The sequence below is a fragment of the Pantherophis guttatus genome, chromosome 2 (assembly GCF_059756535.1).
Source record: "Pantherophis guttatus breed Tessera chromosome 2, ASM5975653v1, whole genome shotgun sequence".
In the NCBI taxonomy this organism is placed as follows: Eukaryota; Metazoa; Chordata; class Lepidosauria; order Squamata; family Colubridae; genus Pantherophis; species Pantherophis guttatus.
In genome coordinates this window covers 277,233,931-277,253,637 of record NC_142064.1, presented here as the reverse complement: position 1 = coordinate 277,253,637, position 19,707 = coordinate 277,233,931, and the positions used below count along the sequence as shown (strand labels likewise).

Here is a 19,707-nt window from a genome sequence, read left to right as displayed (position 1 = left end):
TCATATTTCAACATAATTTGCCCCCCTCCCTTGCAAACCAGGTCCACATAAATATCTATAGCAGAATAACAGAGTTGGAAGGGATCTTAGAGGTCTTCCAGTCCAACCCCCTACACAGGCAGGAGACCCTATGCTAGGGGTCTCCAAGCTTGGCCACTTTAAGACTTGTGGACTTCAACTCCCAGAATTCCTCAGCCAGCTTTGCTTTGCTGGCTGAAGAATTCTGGGAGTTGAAGTCCACAGGTCTTAAAATTGCCAAGCTTGGAGACCCCTGCCCTGCCCTGTCATAGCGTTTGTCATATCTCTTCTTGAAAAGCTCCAGTGATGGAGTACCTACAACTTGTGAGGGCACACTATTCCACTGACTTATTGTTCTCACTGTCGGGAAATTTCTCCCTAGTTCCAGGTTGCTTTTCTCCTTGAGAAGAGAACACCTTTATTTCTTGTCCCTCCCCCCCCCAAAAATACTTCGCCAACGGACGAGATTGACGTCACAACGTGAGAGAGCATGCGCAGAAGGCGCTAGAAAGTAATGCCTGCAATGTATAGGAGAAACGACGCTTTCGCTTTTACTGGAGGAGGGAGGCAGTCAAGGAGAGGAAACATCGATCGCTTACAGCATCTTGCCTCTCTAGGGAGGAGGGCTCTGTGATCCAGGCTCTGTGAGGCCCGGACGGCGCCGGGAATTTTGGCGGGAACGATTTGAAACGGCTCTGCTGAGGCACAGAAACTCTGAGGAAGCAGAGCACGTATTCTCCCCCCGTGAAACTGGGAAAGGGGCGATCGATGGCGGAGGCTCTGCCGTCACTGAAAGAGGGCTTTGGGCGACGCTGAAGCCGGAGACCAAATGGAAGCCCAGGGATCTCCGGGGGCGGGAGCAGCAGCAGCCCCCGCTACCCTTCAGACGGAGAGCTGCTGCGGCGGGGAGTCCGGCGGGGGAAGTGGCAGCCCGAACGGCCTCCCAGAGGAGCCCCGCAGCCCCGAGGCTGAGCGCTGGCGCTTCCGCAGCTGCGTCTCCCGGGAGGCGGAGGGGCCCCGGGCGCTTTGCAGCCGCCTGTACGGGCTGTGCCGGGGGTGGCTGCGGCCCGAGCGGAGCAGCAAAGCCGAGATGCTGGACCTGGTGGTGCTGGAGCAGCTGCTGGCCCTGCTGCCCCCGGAGCTGGCGGGCTGGCTGAGGGAGTGCGGGGCGGAGAGCTGCGCCCAGGCGGTGGCCCTGGCCGAAGGCTGCCTCCTCGGCCCCGCAGCCGCCCCGGAAAAGCTGGCAAAGGGCCGGCAGGTGAGAAAAGTAAACCGTGAGGGATGCATGGGACGCTGATGTGTTTAGCAGCCTCTGTAAGAAATAGACATTCAGAAGAAAGATGTCCGCATTTCTCGGAACTGTTAATATTTTGAGAACTTATTTGTTCTTGAGGCAAATGCTTCGTTTTGCTCTTGGAGAAAAATCCATGGGAGGAAAGAGAAATTCACCCTCAGGGCTGTAAGGAAGTCCAAGAGTTTGAGGAAGGGGGCTAGAATCCTTTTTTCACCCTACCTTTCTGCCCTTTAATGCATGAATGGAGGATTTGTTCCATTTCAACCTATATTCTTCAAACTATTCATTCTCATTAATGACATAGCAAATCTTATTTTAAAGTCTTACTTGCCTGCTCCTCTTCTTTAAAAATAGTCACTGGAAACATATCTCTAGAGAACATATATTGGTATGTTTATATTTGGTTGGAAATATGCGGAAGAGACCTTCATCCTGCAGTGGATAGACAATGGCTAAAATGATGATGATCATGATGGTATAATGTAGTGCTCTGTGGGAATGCTTGATAACCCATACTGAACAAACAAACATCATGTAAAATGTTTCTCAGTCCCCACAAAGAGACTGTGTGCATCTCCCTCACAAAACCATCTCGGTGTTCATCCCAAGATCTGTCCCTGAATTGCCAGGTTGATGGTCTTTCCACTGCAAGAGGCATAAGGAAGCCCAAAGAAAAGGAAGGGAAGGTCAATTCCTTGGCACTCAAGAGACAAAACTTTCTAAATCGAAAGGAAAAGATTCCTGGAGGAAGAGATAGAACAGGCATAGGTATATCTACAAAAGAAGAAAGGCCACAGCTATCACGAGAAGGGGAGAAGATAAGCAAGTCCTGATCAGAATGAAAGGAGGAAATAAATGAAATACTTCACAAAAATGGCAGATATTTACCCAGAAATAGCAGCTACCTTTAAATCAGAATCTCTGAATTCTCTGACTTGTGTTGGGGAATTCCAAAGGTAAGACAAGTGAAGTAACATAAATACAGTCCTTTGAATGTGGATTATAAACCAGGCTTCTTTTTCAGATGCAGGAGCCATTCACAAGAGAGATCTCAGCAGATTTCTGGGAAAGAGGAAATCAACGTACTCATTCTCGGGGGCTGCTTTTCAGGAGGATCCAACTTGGGGCACTACAGCAGGTAATTGTAGGTTTCTTCTGAGAGTGGCAGAATTCAATTCCCTCTGTTCATGAGCTGCTTCTACAGTATAGCCAAATGCTGAGTTTGTAGTTGAACATACTATCCTGCCCAGAATGAGCCTCAAAATGAGCCTTGAAAGCCTGAACTTTCAAGGTAATTTTGGAGATAGAAACAAGAAACAATAACAGCCTGACAGGCTATTAGGCAATGTTATTTGCTTGCTTAATATTTTGTAATACTTCACAAAAGAATGGGGAATCCAGTTAAAAAAATTCATCCGACGAGTTGAAACTTTTAGAATAATATAATAACTGCTACAAAGATATTGTATCTTTAGAACAGATTTTCCAAGAAAAATCCTCAAACTTCACACTAAATGACTGCATCAGTAGCAATAGTATTTAGACTTATATACCACTTCACAGTGCTTTATAGCTCTCTAAGCGGTTTACAGAGTCAGCATATTGCCCCAACAATCTGGGTCCTCATTTTACTGACCTCGGAAGAATGGAAGGCTGAGTCAACCTTCAGCTTGGTGAGATTCGAACTGCCAAATTGCAGGCAGCTGGCAGGCAGCAGAAATAGCCTGCAGTACTGCATTCTAACCACTGTGCTACCACAGCTCTTAGAATGTTCTTCAAGTGCCTTAAGACTTCCAGGCTCATTTCTAACATTTTGAAAGGGAGGAGAAGAAATTCCTAGTGGATGTGTCCTGCTTTGTAAAGAATATAGAATTTGCTCCCAAAGTCAAGCTAGTCAGTGGATTCAGTTCCACAAATCCTTGCTAAATTACTCCAACGCACCAGGAGGCTCCCCAATGGCTGTTGTCATTCAAAAACTTGCAGTCATGCTTTGTGCATTTAGAACACCAGCTATCAATATTAAGGAGGTGGGGGATATGGGGGCTTTACAGCCACAATGACTTTTTTCCTCCAAGAAAATGCTCATTTTGTTTTTGCAAAGATCTGTTGTGCAGTAAGAGAGAAAATGCACAAATCTTTTCTAGGATTGTTTATTAAAGAACATTCTCATTCTAGGGCTCTGATCCCTTTGAGGAGGTCACTGTGGACTTCACAGAAGAGGAGTGGGTGCTGCTGGATTCAGGCCAGAGAGATTTGTGCAAAGAGGTCTCACTGGAGGCTTTTAGGAATATGTCGGCCCTGGGTAAGGTTCCACTTTGCTCTGGGATCCATTAATTGGGGAAAGTTATTTCTATCATAGGTAAATAGGGAAGATCATTCACTCAAATTTCTTAAGGCGATCTTCTCTACTTAAGGCTTTGTTAGAAATGCTCACCATAGCTTTCAGTAATACCCCCAGATTAGTTTTCAGTTGAAAAAATCCCTTGGATTTTAACAATTAGTTAAATTTGCACCTAACATTTCCAAGCTAGATTCATGGCTGATGGCATACCTGTAATGCAGGTGGGCATACTTTTTAGAACAGAAGATAGTGTTTTGGTGTTTATTCTGACATAATTTTATTAAGGATTACTGTATTTTTTGAATTATAAGACACTCCAGAAAATAAGATGTACATTAGCTTTAAAGGAGGAAAACAAGAAAAAAAAATCTTCCTCTTTCTCCCAGCATCCATCCAGTATTCATCTGGCCAGCATCCTTGCAGCAAACAGCCTGGTCAGGTTGCACCCAGCATCAGTCAACTGAACTGAGCTGCTGCCGCCACTGAGGAACAGAAGCCTTCGCTGCTGAGCAGCTGATAGGCTGTTGGATTGGCCTCCTGGAATACCGCCCATCAGCTGTTCTAGGCAGCAGGGTTCACTCCCACCGATCTCTGCCATTCAGCGGCAGTGATGGGCAGCGAGCACTGGCGGCAATCCCCGCCTCCTAGAACAGCTGATCGGCGGTATTCCGGGAGGCCAATCCAACAGCCTATCAGCTGCTTGGCAGCAAAGGCATTAGCATTCCCCAGCGGTAGCATTTGCCGCTGCTGCACCAACCCCCTCCCCTCTGCCACAACATTTGCTTTATAAGGCGCACAGGCATTTCCACCCACTTTTCGGGGGGTCGGAAAGTGTCTTATAGTTTGAAAAATATGGTATCTTTTGCAGATAAATTACACAAAAGGAATTTAAAAATACATTAAAAAGAAAAAAATATTTACAAAAGAGAAACACCCCTGTATGTATGCGCATGTAATTTCCCCCTTCATCTCCAGCATGTATGTTCAATATTAACAACTCATCGCTGTCTTTTATAATACAACCAAAATACTCTTCATTCCATAATCACCCAATATTCTATAAATCTTCTGATCTTACTAATTAGCAAAGTAGTAAAAAATAAAGCTAATGATATAAGTAGTTACTAATACAGTCCCCATTTCCATTTAGTCTGCCTTCTACATACCTCTTAACAAACTTTGCAAAAAAGGAATTTAAAACTATTAAACATTACCAAATCCCTACCTATTAAACATTTCTACAAGAAACACTATCCATTCCAAACAATTCAACATCAGAAATAACTCATTATTTTTCCAATAATCAGAAAAGGCAATTTTATATATTTTTTTTCCTCCCAACCATTCTTCCATCACATATTTCTTTCTATTATCCTTTTCCTTTCTCTTCAAATTCTTATATTTCAAATCCACTTGTAATTTTCCTGAAATGACTCCAAAAATCTCTTACATTTCCATTTAAAACGGTATCATCTAACTGCATTTGTAATTTCAGTGAACTCTTGTGAGTAGTTTCCAGAAGGATTTGTTGATTTTCATTAGTAATGTCTGTTTTCAGTAAAGAGATTAAAAAGGATCAAAAACTTCAAATAAGTAGAAGTCAAATATCCTTTTAAAGTAGCCATCTTGTGCTCTGTTAATAAAACTTCAAGATTTGGCTTTATAATTCATACATAAACGACAGATTTTTCCCATACAGGGTGTTCTTTCTAACTAATTTCATAAATTTTAAATCAGTTTCACAAGGCATTTAAAAGCTTTCCAAAAACAACTCTAAAATAACCTATTGCCTGTATATTGCAATAGATTAGAAAGAATAATTTAGAAAGCTGCAAAGCTATGATATTCTTCTAAAATGAACTGAAGAGAATGCCATCCAACAATTGATAAGGCTGCATTTATGGTTCAGCACATGATGGAGCCCAGAACTTTTAAGCTGATCACAAGCAGCTGCAGTGTTTGCTTAACAAAAATCAGATGTATAAAGTATATGTGGACAATTTCCAGTTCTTTCTTCTAGAAAAAAAAACAGCTATCCAAACCTGACATCCACCGGCTAAATCCCCTACAGAAAAATGGGGGTGTTGGTCCTCCTCACCACACAAGATGTTATCTCCCCCTCCCTAACAGTTTTAAATTTCAACAGGAATTTCTATTTTTTTCTTCCAAGCAGATGATGGAATGGAGAATGAGAATAAGGAGCAGGGAAGGTTAATGCCACTGCAAACAACAAGCTATGAAGTAGAAATGATGTTTGACCATCAAGCAAATTCAAAAAGACAAGAGAGAAGCCACTCAGAAGGTAGGGGACAGGAATCCTCGATACCTCATCATTCCTTTTCTGTTACTTTACCTGAGAAACTTCAGATGAAATACAAGCCACATATCATTGTAAAGTCGGGGAAGGATTCCAGTCTGAACAAAGAGACTAAAACATACAGAAAATGTGGAAAGAGCTTCAGAAGGGTGGCTACTCTTAATGAATATGAAAGGATCCAAAGAGCAGAAAAATTATATAGTTGTGAGGAATGTGGAAAGGGGTTTGTTTTAATAGGAAAGCTTAACTTTCATAAAAAGTTTCACACAGATGAGAAACTATATAAATGCAAACAACGTGGAAAGAACTGTTTCAGGAGAATTCTTCGTTTCTACGGGAGGATCCGCAGAAGGAAGAAAAAAAACAGCTGCAGGGAGTGCGGAAAGCAATTCTTTGAGAACACTACTCTTACCATCCATCAAAGGAGTCACACAGGGGAGAGACCATATAAATGCCTGGAGTGTGGAAAGAACTTCATTTCAAATGGAAATCTTAGTTCTCATAAAAGAATCCACATAGGGGAGAGATCGTTTAAGTGCATGGAGTGTGGAAAGCAGTTTATTCGGAAAGGATATCTTACTGATCATGAAATGGTTCACACAGGAGTGAAACCATATAAATGCACAGAGTGTGGAAAGAACTTTCGTTTCAAGCGTAATCTTAAGCGCCATGAGAGGATCCATAGAGGGGAGAAACAACATAGCTGTGTGAAGTGTGGAAAAAGTTTCACTGAAAAAAGTTATCTTTCTGATCATGAAAGGGTTCACACAGGAGTAAAACCATATAAATGCACAGAGTGTGGAAAGAACTACCGTTTCAGATGCAATCTTAATCGCCATGAGATGATCCATAGAAGGGAGAAACAACTTAGTTGCATGGAGTGTGGAAAAGGATTCTATGAGAGGACAGACCTTACTATCCATCAAAGGATCCACACATGGGAGAAACTATACAGTTGTGAGGAATGTGGAAAGACCTTTGTTTTAATAGAAGAACTTAATTTTCATAAAAGGAGTCACACAGCTGAGAAAGTAAATGGTTGCATAGAGAGTGAAAGGAGTTTCAATTTCTGGAATAGTCTTGATAACCATGAGAGGATCCACAGAAGGGAGAAAAAATATAGCTGCAGGGAGTGTGGAAAGAGATTCTTTGAGAACACAGCTCTTATCCTCCATCAAAGGAGTCACACAGGGGAGAAACCATATAAATGCCTGGAGTGTGGAAAGAGCTTTATTTCAAATGGAAATCTTAATTCTCATAAAAGAATCCACACGGGAGAGAGACCGTTTAAGTGCATGGAATGTGGAAAGCAGTTTATTCGGAAAGGATATCTTACTGATCATGAAATGGTTCACACAGGAGTGAAACCATATAAATGCACAGAGTGTGGAAAGAACTTTCGTTTCAAGCGTAATGTTAAGCGCCATGAGAGGATCCATAGAGGGGAGAAACAACATAGCTGCATGGAGTCTGAAAAATGTTTCACTCAGAAAAAAGATCTTATTGATCATGAAATAGTTCACACAGGAGTAAAACCATATAAATGCACAGAGTGTGGAAAGAACTACAGTTTCAGATGCAATCTTAATTTCCATGAGATGATCCATAGAAGGGAGAAACAACATAGTTGCATGGAATGTGGAAAAGAATTCTATGAGTGGACAGACCTTACTATCCATCAAAGGATCCACACAAGGAAGGAACTGTATAGTTGTGAGGAATGTGGAAAGACCTTTGTTTTAATAGAAGAACTTAATTTTCATAAAAGGGGTCACACAGCTGAGAAAGTAAATGGTTGCATAGAGAGTGAAAGTTTCAATTTCAGGAATAGTCTTGATAACCATGAGAGGATCCACAGAAGAGAGAAAAAACATAGCTGCAGGGAGTGTGGAAAGAGATTCTTTGAAAACAGAGAGCTTACTATCCATCAAAGGAGTCACACAGGGGAGAGACCATATAAATGCCTGGAGTGTGGGAAGAGCTTTATTTCAAAAGGAAATCTTAATTCTCATAAAAGAATCCATACAGGGGAGAGACCATTTAAGTGCATGGAGTGTGGAAAGCAGTTTGTTCGGAAAACACATCTTTCTGATCATGAAAGAGTTCACACAGGAGTGAAACCATATGAATGCACAGGGTGTGGAAAGACCTTCCGTTTCAGGGGTAATCTTAATAATCATGAGAGGATCCACAGAGGGGAGAAACAACATAACTGAATGGTGTGTGGAAAAGGATATGAGAGGAGAGACATTACTATGCATCAAAGGATACACACGGGAGAGCTCCTATAAATGCTCTGTGTGTAGAACAAGCTTCCATTTCAAAAGTTCTCTTAGTTCCCATGAGAGGATGCAGACTCCTACAGGGAGTCTGGAAAAGGATTCTGTGAGAGGAGAGACCTTATTATATCCATTGAAGGATCCATAGAGTAGAAAGACCGTAAAAATGGAAAGAGTATGGAAAGGGCTTCAATACAGACTTTCATGTGGCTCAACACGAGATCCACACAAGGAATAAACTGGAACATGGAAAGAGCTTTACTTAGGTGTCAACTTTGAAATGGATCAAACCATTTTCTCAGTTTCTCAGCTTGACACACTTTGGGGGAAGGAAGGAGATTTGGAATGACCACACAACAACTTACTATCTTGTGGGAACCAAGGTTATCCTAACAGGTGCTAGCCAGAGACTGGAAGGTTTCCAAGGAGATGCTAGAACACCTAATTGGACAATGTTACCTGTGACAAGGGAGGGAGCTATATAATTTTTAATTACTGAAAGTGTGGGAAATAGCCAGAGCTGGTTTGTTTTTCAACTGCCGAAATGATGCATTCAATAAACCAGTTCTTTGAGAAAGCTGAAAGTCTTAAGACTTGAGTTGCCGGATTGGGTGGGTTCATTACTTGAAACCTTGACATCCAGAAGGACAAAGTAAGTCTCTTAAAAGAATCTATACAATTAGTCCTCTGCTTACAAGTGTTTATTTAGTGAATGTTCAATGTTCAAGGAGCCTGGATAGCTCTGCAGACAAGGCACTGTAATTTAACACTAGCTGTCTGCAATTAAAGTAAGTTTGAATCTTGCCAGGCTCAAGGTTGATTCAGCCTTCCATCCTTTCTAAGGTAGATAAATTGAGGACCCAGTTTGTGGGGGCAATAAGCTGACTTTGTATAAAATATACCAAAGTATGAAGGCTATTGCTTAACGCACTGTAAGCCGCCCTGAGTCTCCGGAGAAGGGCAGCATATAAATCAATTTTTTAATTTTTTTTTTTTAAATGTTACAGTGAAAAAAATGAAATAAAATGAAAAACGTGACTTAGACTAGTTCTCATACTTATAAGTGTTGCAGCATCCCCATGATCATGTAATCAAAATTTGGGCACTTGCCAACTGGCATGTATGGTATTTATGATTGTAGCGCTCTGGGTTCAGGTGATCTCCATTTGTAAACTTTCAACAGTCGATGGGTAAGGGAGAGTCACTTAATTATATGTTTCAAAACTAGCGATTCACTTAACAACTGTGGCACAAATGTTTGCAAACTGGGATGTGACTGACTTAACTTGCTTAGCAAGGGAAATGTTGGGCTGAATTGTCGTAAATTGAGAACTACCTGTATTACTGTCCTTCCTGATGAAATATCAAAAGAATTGATTCCATTAAAAGGTTTTGTTGGCTGAAGGGAGCTGTTTGTTCCCCATGAGCAAATTAATGTCAAGCCTTTACATCTAAGCATTTAGCCAGGGAGTTTGAATCAGGGTAAGGGATGGTCTGCATTTTCTGTGCTCTATGTGCTGATTGGCAAATAAATCACAATATTGCATTTGATTTCATAGTTATGCAGAAATATTCCAATGCCCCAATTTATATTCAGATGACATTAATTTCCCAAAAGTGTAGTTTCTACTGCACTAGTTTTAATCCAGATAATTAGGAAATATTTGGAGATGTTAAAATGCAGGGTTTCAGAGGGCAAATAGTTGAACATATCAGCATTAGCAATTTATAAAATGTCTTGGCCTTGACATATAACACTGTATGCAGAAGACTAGCTCAAAGTTTGTAGTGGACTTGTGGCAGTCATACTTTTTAATCTTTACCAAAATCCTGAAAATGAATTTGCACTGTTTCTTGGCTGTGGATAGCAGAGATTCATCTGGTCTCACCATAAGAAATTAAATTACCAAGTTAAATATTCTTTCAAGTATAATTATAAAACAAGGAGAATGGTTGGTTCTGGCATGCATACAGTAAATTATAAGACATTCATAATTTTGCTGCTAACATCCTTATTTATAAATGACACCTTAAAGAGCCATAAGCTGCTTTGGGTAAAATCTTTTCTCTGAAAATATAATATTGCAAAATAAGCTGTCATTAGATAATTTATTAGTAGAGCATATGCAGTCTGCGCATACATTAATGAACGCTTTCTGGAATTTTCATGAAGGCTGAATTTCATAAATTAGAAGAGTTATCTCCTCAAGTACGGATGGAATATTTTCAAGAAACTTTACTTGTCATTATTATTACATTTGTATTCCTTACACTTTGATGTTGTCTTTATGCAATGTATTCAATCTGATTAGTTAGAAAAGCAGTTGGATTTACTTTCCTTTGTGGTGCATCTCTTAGTTTCAACAGCAAACTCACAAGTACCTTGCCTTGGCCTTGTTTTGGTCTTTTGGTCCCCTTTTTAGATTGTTGATTGTCACATTGCAACTTAACCTGGAAGGGAGGTGTAAGCAGTTAGCTACAAACCCTGGCGCTAACTGCTTACACCTCCCTTGCAGGTTAAGTTGCATATGACAATCAACAATCTAAAAAGGGGACAAAAAGACCAAAGCATCTCACCTAGATCAGCATAGATTTACTCCGAAATTGTTTACAATTTTGTAAACAACATGCCAATAGAAGAATGACAAAAAAGCTAAAAATAAGCAGCCCCAATCGATGAACCTCCCAGACAACTCCCAGCACACTGACGAGGGAAAGCCACTAGACTAGAATATAAACTGAGCAAACACTAATGATGTTACCAAGGTTCGGTAATGAAACACCTGCAAGATCACCAAGTTCGGAGAGAAGGAAGGGCTGCTTTGTTCAGGCAATTTTTTATGGTACTAAGGGACCCGAGCATGCGCATAAGACTTGACAAAAAATCCCTAGGTTGCAGGGAAAAAGGTTTGAGTGCGCTGGGAGGGAGCGCGCTCTGTGGTCCAGACTTGCAGCTGCTCTTCTCAGCCTCAGAAGCCCTGAGGGAGCGGAGCCCCCCTTCTCTCCCCCCCCGAAACCGGGAAAGGGTCGGGGGGGATCGGCAGGTGACCGAAGGCGGCCTCGGAAGGAGTTTCCCCCCCCCAGTTCGGACTGCGCTGAAGCCGGAGACCGAATGGAAACCCGGGGGTCTCTGCGGGCGGGAGCAGCAGCGGCCCTTCAGGCGGGGAGCGGCTGCTGCGGAGAGTCCGGCGAGGAACCTAGCAGCTCCGAGGCTGAGCGCTGGCGCTTCCGCAGCTGCGTCTCCCGGGAAGCCGAGGGGCCCCGGGAGCTTTGCAGCCGCCTGCACGGGCTGTGCCGGGGGTGGCTGCGGCCCGAGCGGAGCAGCAAAGCGGAGATGCTGGACCTGGTGGTGCTGGAGCAGCTGCTGGCCCTGCTGCCCCCGGAGCTGGCGGGCTGGCTGAGGGAGTGCGGGACGGAGAGCTGCGCCCAGGCGGTGGCCCTGGCCGAAGGCTGCCTCCTCGGCCCCGCAGCCGCCCCGCAAAAACTGGGGGCGGAGAGCTGCGCCCAGGCGGTGGCCCTATGCTGGGTGGAGAATTCTGGGACTTGAAGTCCACAAGTCTTAAGGCTGCCAAGTTTGGGGACCTCTGCTTTAATGCATGAATGAAGATTTGTTCCATTTCAGCCTATATTCTTCAAACTACTCATTCTCATTAATGACATAGCAAATCTCACTTTAAAGTCTTACTTGCCTGGTTGTCTTATTTATAAACAGTCACTGGGAACATATATCTAGGGAACATATGTTGGTATGGTGTAAAGAATCTGTGTGAATGGCCTTAGGATAATGGGTGAAAAGCCAGACTGGATAATCATTGTGTAAGAGGTATCTCAGTTCCCATAAGGAGACTAGATGTGCATCTTCCTGATAAAACCATCACCATCTTCAGTATTCATCCCAAGGTCTGTACCTGAATTGCCAGGCTGATGGCTTCCGCACTGCAAGAGGCATGGGGAAGCCAAAACAAATAGAAGGGAAGATTGAAGGGAAGATTCCCATTCAAATTACAGGTTGTTAAATCTAAAGGAAAAGATTCCTGGAGGAAGAAATAGAACAGGCATAGCTACATCTGCAAAGGAGGAAAGGCCACAGCTATTGAAACAGGGAGAAGATAAGCAAGTCCTGATCACAATGAAAAGAGGAAATAGAGGCAATGAAGCATTTCATAAAAATGGCAGACTATTTACCCCAAAATAGCATCTACCTTCAAATAAGATTCACTGACTTGTCTTTGACTTGGGTTGAGGAATTCCAAAGATAAGGCATGAGAAGTAACATGGTTACACAGTCCTTTGAGTGGATAATAAACTACACTTCTCTTCCAGATGCAGGAGCTGTTCACAGGAGAGATCTCAGCAGAGCTCCAAGAAAGAGGAAATCAATGCAATCCTTCTCAAGAGTTGCTTTTCAGGAGGATCCAACTTGGGGCACTACAGCAGGTAACTGGTTTCTTCTGAGAGCAGCAGAGTTTAAACTCCCTCTTTTCATGAGCTGCTTTTGCAGTGTAGTCAGATGCTGAGTCTATGTGTAGTTGAACACAGTGTTGCCCCTTCCCCGAATTTGCCTCATTCATTCAAGATAATTTTGGAGATAAAACAAGAGAAAATTCACAGCCTGAGCGGCTTTGTATTGGCAATATAATTCATTTAATACATCTTAATACTTCACAGAGGACTGTGAGAAGCCATTTTTTAAAAAATAATTGCATGAATTGAAACTATTGGAATTTCATAACTGCTTCAGAAATATTTTGCCTTTAGGACAGATTTTTCCATGAAAAAGCCTCAAATTCAACACTAAATGACTGTATCTGTAAGAATGTTTTTCAAGTGCCTTCAGATTTTAAGGATTATTTCTAACATTTTGAAATAAGGTAGAGAAGAAATTCCTACGGTAGTAGTTGTGTCCTGTTTTGTAAAGAATGTAGACTTTTCTCCTGAAGTCAATGATCCAGTGGCTTCTGTTCCCCAAATCCTTGCTGACTTATTCCAACCCAGCATGAGGCTCTCCAAGGAGTGCTGTTGCCATTCAAACACATCTTTATTGCGCTTAGAGCATCAGTTAGCAGTTTCTTTCCTATAAGACTGCTCATTATGTTTCTTGCAAAGTTGTTTTGTGCACTAAGAGAGAAAAATGCACAAGTCTTTTCTGGGATTGTCTATTAAAGAACATTCTCATTCTAGGGCTCTGATCCCTTTGAGGAGATCACTGTGGATTTTACAGAAGAGGAGTGGGAACTGCTGGATTCTGGCCAGAGAACCTTGTGTAGAGAAGTCACATTGGATGCTTTTAGGAATATGTCTGCCCTGGGTAAGGCCCGACTGTGCTCTAGGTTCCATTAATTGGGGAATGTTTTTCCAGTGAGGTAAACAGGAAAGTTACTTGCAGTCAGGTTGCTTAAGGTGATCGTCTCTCCTTAAAATCTTGTTAGAAATGCTCATGTTAGATTTGGGAAATGCCCCAGATTGTCCAATCAACAGCAAAGTCTAAATGTGATTCCCAGCTGAAAAATCTCTTGGATATCATCAGAATTTTCTAGCTAATAATTTTCATCCATCTCCGAGCTAAATTCATGGCTGATGCCATATACCCAATGCAGTTGGATATGTTTTCCAGAGGAGAAGCCCCTTCCTTAACAGCTGGGTTTTTTCACATAATTTGATTAAGGATTATCCTCAAAAGATAAAAACATGTACAAACGCAATACAAAATATATGAAAAGGAAAGAAATTTAGATAATGCAGAAACACCCTCTTATGGGTCTGTGTACGTGTATGTTTATGAAAGAAATTTCCACTTGTATCTCCCACATGTATGTTCAACATTAAAACTCATCACTGTCTTTTAAAATACAACCAAAATACCTCTTCATTCCATATGTCACCCACTATTCTATAAACTATAAAGCCTACATTTACGGTTCAGAGCATGATGGAACCCACAACTTTTATCTGATTGCAAGTGATTGCAGAAATGACAGGTTTTGCTGACTGCTTAAAATAATCGGCTGTGTAAAGTACATAAGGACAATCTCCAGTTCTTTCTTCTAGAAAAAAAAAAAACAAGAGTCCAAGCCTGACATCCACCTGCCAATTTCGGCAAAATCCCCTACAGGAAAAATGGGTGTGTCGGTTCTCCTCCACCTACAAGATGTTATCTCCCCTTCCCTCACAGTTTTAAATTTTCTTTTTTCCATGCAGGTGATCTGATGGAAAAGGAGAAGCAGGGGAGATCAATGCTGCTGCATACATTAAACTATGAAGTAGAAGTGATGTTTGACCATCAAGGGAATCCAGAAACACAAGAAAGAAGCCACTCAGAAGGTGGAGAGGAAAAGATCTCCACATCTCATTCCTTTTCTCTTACTTTACCTAAGAACCTTTTCTGGAAACACAAACCACATACCATTGTAAAATTGGGGAAGGTTTCCGGTCTGAACAGAAAGGCTAAAATATGCACAAAGTATGGAAATAACTTTAGTAGTAAGACTAGTCTTAACGGCCATCAAAGGATCCACACAGGAGAGAGAATTTACAAACGCCTGGATTATGGAAAGAGGTTTTTTGACAATAAAGTCCTTACTCATCATCAATGGATTCATACAGGGGATAAACCGTATAAATGCTTGGAATGTGGAAAAAGCTTCCATTTAAGGAGTAGTATTAATCGCCATGAGAGGATCCACAGAGGGGAGAAAAAATATAGGTACAACAAGTGTGGGAAGAGATTCTTTGAGAATAGATCTTTTATTATCCATAAAAGGATCCACATTGGGGAGAGACCGTATAAATGTCTGGAGTGTGGAAAGAGCTTTTTTGACAACAAGGTTCTTACTCGTCACCAATGGATTCAGACACGGGATAAACCATATAAATGCTTTGAGTGTGGAAAGAGTTTTATTCACAAAGGACAACTTAATTCTCATAAAAGGGTGCACACGGGAGAAACCGTATAAATGCAGTGTGTGGAAAGAGCTTCCGCTTGAAAAGTTATCTGAACTACCGCAGAATCCACAGAGGGGAGAATCCACAGAGGGGAGAAAAAACATTCCTGCAGCGAGTGTGGAAGGAGATTCTTAGAAAAAAGAAATCTTACTATCCATCAAAGGATCCACACACGGATATATTCAGAAAGAATATCTTACTATTCATGAAAGAATCCATACAGGAGAGAAACCATATAAATGCACAGAGTGTGGAAAAAACTTTCATAGCAAGCGTAGTCTTAATTGCCATCAAAGGAGCCACATGGCTGAGAAATCATATAGTTGTGAGGAATGTGGAAAGGCCTTTGATTTAATAGGAAAACTTAATTCTCATAAAAGGATTCACACAGGAGAAAAACCCTATAAATGCACAGAGTGTGGAAAGAGCTTTACTCAGAAACGACTACTTAATTCTCATCAAAGGCTCCACTCAGGAGAGGGACTGTATAAATGCACAGAGTGTGGAAAGAGCTTCAGTACACACTCTTATATGGCTCGACATTTAATGATTCACACAGGAGATAAAACATATAAATGCCTGGAGTGTGGAAAGAGCTTTATTCAGAAAGGACAACTTAATTCTCATAAAAGAATCCACACGGGAGAAACCATATGAATGCCTGGAATGTGGAAAGAGCTTTGTTCAGAAAGGACAACTTAATTATCATAAAAGAATCCACACGGGAGAAACCATATGAATGCCTGGAATGTGGAAAGAGCTTTGTTCAGAAAGGACAACTTAATTATCATAAAAGAATCCACACAGGAGAAATCATATAAATGCACAGAGTGTGGAAAGAGCTTTTGTTTCAAAAGTTCTCTTAATTGCCATGAGAGGATCTACACAGGAGAGAAACAACATTGCTGTGGGAAGTGTGGAAAGAGATTCATTGAGAAGGGAGCCCTTACTATCCATCAGAGGATCCACATCATACAAATGCCTGGAATGTAGAAACGGATACTAAGAAAGGACAACTTAATTCTCATAAAAGAATCCATACTATGGAGACACTATACATGGTAGGCTTCGACTTACAACCATTCATTTAGTGACTGTTCAAAGTTGCAATGAAAAAAATGAAAATATTGTAAAATGAAAAAAGTTACTTAGATCCGTTTATAAACTTTGCCGCATCCCCATGATCACATGATCAAAATTTAGGCACTTGGCAACTGGCATGCATTCATGATGGATCCCAGTGTTAATGTGACCTCCATTTCTAAACTTCCAAGTAACACAGTCAATGACACAAAGCAGATTCGCTTAACAACTATACGTTCTCTTAAGAACTGCATTGATTTGCTTAACAACTGCAATATAAAAAATTGTAAACTAAGGTGCAACTCAGTTAACTATCTTAGCAAGGGAAATGCTGGGCTGAATTGTGGTTCTAAGTTGAGAACTATTTGTACTACTGTCTTTTGAAATATGAAAAGACATTCCATTAACTGATTTTGTTGGTGGAGAGGTAAGTTATTCTTCATCAGCAAATTTTATTCTTTTCCTGATATGTCAAGCCCATGCATCTCAGTGTTTAGCCACTTAAAAAAGCAGAACTTCTAGCTATTGCAAGTCTGACTTTCAACCAGAGTAAGAAAAGTCTTCATTTTTGGTGCTATATGTACTAATTGGTGAGTAAATCGCATTATTGCATTTGATTTTATTATGCAGCAATATTATAATGCCCTAATCTATTTTCAAGAATGTTAATTGCTCAAACAGGCAAGGGGTGTTTCTCCTAAGGACTAAGTTTCTCCTAGAACTAAGGAGAAATTTCCTGACAGAACAATTAATAAATGGAACAACTTGCCTGCAGAAGTTGTGAATGCTCCAACACTGGAAATTTTTAAGAAGATGTTGGATAACCGTTTGTGTGAAGTGGTGTAGGGTTTCCTGCCTGGGCAGGGGGTTGGACTAGAAGATCTCCAAGCTCCCTTCCAACTCTTCTCTTCTCTTCTCTTCTATTCCTATACTTGTTTTAATCCCGATAATTATGAAGTATCTGCAAATGTTAAACTGCAAATTTACATATGGCGAATACCCAAACATAATGGCACTCATACTTTAAAGAATGTTGCCTGGGGCTTGACATATAACACTATATACAGCAGATTAGCTGGTAGGTTGCATTGGAGTTGTGGCATTCATAGTTTTAAATCTATACCAAATTCCAGGCAAGGAATTTGTACTGTGGACAGCAGGGATTCCTCTGGTCTCAGCACAAGAAATTAAACTACCAAAGGAAATGGTCTTTTAGACATAAAACACAGCGGGTAGTTGGTTGTGACATGCAGTTACACAGAATAAATGATAACCAATAAAGACATTCAAATTTTGGCTGCATTTGTTGTAAATCTAAGTTTTAAAGTCTTTATTAATGACACCTCAAAGACCCATAAACTGCTTTGGATAAAATCTTTTCTCTGATCGATATAATATAGCAAAAGAGGATGTCATTAGATCAATTATTAGAGGAGTACATGGTGGCTGCATATAGATTAATAAAAGAACTATGGATGTTTCATAAAGGCTTAGTTTCACAACAGAAGTTAGCTAGAATTAGGGATGGAATATTTTCAAGAAACACTATTTGCCATTATCCCTTGTACTTTGAGGTTGTTTTATGCAATGCATTCCTTTATGTTAGTCTGCCACTCAGTGCTGCTCATATTCTTTTAATATCTGCTCAACAACACAAAAAAAATAGAACTCTGGGTCTGATGGGAGAGTCACGTCAGACTCTCACCTGAGGTTACCCTCCCATAACAAGACCTACTGACCACACGAAGCCTTTATAATCAGAACACCAACACTGACATTCCACAAATTCTGCTGAAGATTTTACTTAGCCTGGTAGCAAAATGTTCAGAAACCAACCCACAAGTTCTGAAAACAAATCCCCACTCTCAAATATTACTGTACTTATGACTGCTGTAGAAAATATTGAAAGCTACTACCATGTTTCCCTGAAAATAAGACCCTATCTTATATTTTTTTTGAACCCCGAAATAAGCGCTTGGCCTTATTTTCAAGGAGGTCTTATTATTTTGGGGCGCGTGGAGCAAGATGGAGCTCCTCTTGCAGTCTTACCTGATTTCCAGCTCTGCATTTAAATATTTTTGGGGAGGGCTTATTTTTTTTGGGGGGGGAGGCTTAGTTTAGCCCATGCACTCAAAAGCCCGATTGATCTTATTATCAGGGGATGTCTTATTTTCAGGGAAATGTTATATATGTTTATATTTTCCAGTTGTATTTTCTTCTTGCACGCTTAGTTTTTTCTGTTACTCTTATTGTACCTTTTTCTCTGTCGCAATTTATTGAAATAACGAAGTGAACAGTTTGATAAGCAAATCACACCCATTTATTACAGAGAACATGAGAAATAAAGAACTGGCATTACTTTCATATCCAAGAAAGTATATTATCTCCTACCTCTTGCTTACCTTCTCAGCTAAGAAGTGCTACAATGTTCCTTCCACCTTCCAAGGTCCCCTGCCTATTAGTGTGTATATGGTGAGGCTGCTTCCCTGGCTGAGGTTTAGACAAGCAGTTCTTGCTATTTAATTTCCTTTGTGGTGCACCTCTGTGCTTCCTTAAGCATCAACAGCAAACTCACTAGTCCGCCTTGACCTTAGCTTCATAGCCAACTACTTATGCCTCCCTTCCAGGTTAACAAGGCTACCAGGCTGTACCAATATGAGATTTTTGTGTGCTGCCTACCGTCTCCCTCTCTGGCCCTTCTTTCTTTTTCTCTTAAAATTTAGCTAAGACAAAACAGAAATGGAGAACCAAACCAAATAAAGGGCACACTCGGCTCTAGAAAAAAGATACCTTCCCCATGGGATACAACAGAATTGAGAGGACAGGGAGGACAAAGTTGCCTGAAGGAGGAATAATAATAACCTTTATTGTCATTGTACATCATGTATACAACAATTGGTTTAGCCTCTACTGGTGCAATCTGTAACAAAAATGCAATCTCCAAAGTGTTTATTTCTTACTTATTTCATAAGTAACGTATCTTTTCTTTTATGTACACTGAGAGCATATACACCAAGACAAATTCCTTTTGTGTCCAATCACACTTGGCCAATAAAAAATTCTAATTCTAATTCTAATAAATAATCTACTGCAGTGGTGAAATCCAATTTTTTTTACTACCGGTTCTGTGGGTGTGGCTTGGTGGGCGTGACAGGGAAAGGATACCACAAAATCTCCATTCCCATCCTACTCTCGGGCCAGCTAGAGGCGGTATTTGCTGGTTCTACAAACTACTCAAAATTTCCGCTACCGGTTCTCCAAATTGCTCAAAATTTCTGCTACCGATTCTCTAGAACCTGCTGGATTTCACCCCTGATCTACTGCCTGGATTCTGTCCTGGGGTTCTTACCTCCATCTCTTTCATTTCCAGAGCTCCATCAAGTTTTCCTCCCCCACTTTAACCCAGTGGTGAAATCCATTTTTTTTTTTTTTT

At 40.9% G+C, this 19,707-nt stretch overlaps 2 protein-coding genes across 4 annotated transcripts; both read left to right on the top strand.

Moving 5' to 3' along the window:
• The first annotated feature begins 459 nt into the window (after positions 1–459).
• Positions 460–9,287, top strand: LOC117670016 (uncharacterized). Of its 3 annotated transcripts, none has more exons than XM_060693466.2 (4): positions 460–2,268; positions 2,337–2,450; positions 3,488–3,614; positions 5,824–9,287. In XM_060693466.2, the coding sequence occupies exons 2-4, from the start codon at positions 2,337–2,339 to the stop codon at positions 8,184–8,186; spliced, it is 2,604 nt and encodes an 867-aa protein (XP_060549449.2). In that variant the 5' UTR covers positions 460–2,268; the 3' UTR covers positions 8,187–9,287. The 3 variants fall into 3 exon arrangements, with proteins under 3 accessions (XP_060549449.2, XP_060549447.2, XP_060549448.2); XM_060693464.2 differs by having other exon boundaries at positions 464–1,276; XM_060693465.2 differs by having other exon boundaries at positions 466–1,276; positions 5,827–9,287.
• Positions 9,288–10,941: 1,654 nt separating this feature from the next.
• On the top strand, positions 10,942–19,358 carry LOC117670038 (zinc finger protein 24-like). Its single transcript, XM_087884569.1, has 3 exons — positions 10,942–11,731; positions 12,570–12,686; positions 14,448–19,358. Exons 1-3 carry the CDS (start codon positions 11,362–11,364, stop codon positions 15,200–15,202), a joined length of 1,242 nt encoding a protein of 413 aa, XP_087740695.1. The 5' UTR covers positions 10,942–11,361; the 3' UTR covers positions 15,203–19,358.
• The last annotated feature ends 349 nt before the right edge of the window (positions 19,359–19,707 follow it).

Excerpts from the sequence above, each read along its gene's own strand:
- LOC117670038 (XM_087884569.1), top strand. The coding sequence starts at position 11,362 with ATGGAAACCCGGGGGTCTCTGCGGGCGGGAGCAGCAGCGGCCCTTCAG. Across the intron at positions 11,732-12,569 it reads CCCCGCAGCCGCCCCGCAAA|CAGATGCAGGAGCTGTTCAC; the intron begins AACTGGGGGCGG and ends ACACTTCTCTTC. Across the intron at positions 12,687-14,447 it reads AACTTGGGGCACTACAGCAG|GTGATCTGATGGAAAAGGAG; the intron begins GTAACTGGTTTC and ends TTTTCCATGCAG.
- LOC117670016 (XM_060693464.2), top strand. The coding sequence starts at position 848 with ATGGAAGCCCAGGGATCTCCGGGGGCGGGAGCAGCAGCAGCCCCCGCT. Across the intron at positions 2,451-3,487 it reads AACTTGGGGCACTACAGCAG|GGCTCTGATCCCTTTGAGGA; the intron begins GTAATTGTAGGT and ends TTCTCATTCTAG. Across the intron at positions 3,615-5,823 it reads TAGGAATATGTCGGCCCTGG|CAGATGATGGAATGGAGAAT; the intron begins GTAAGGTTCCAC and ends TTTTCTTCCAAG.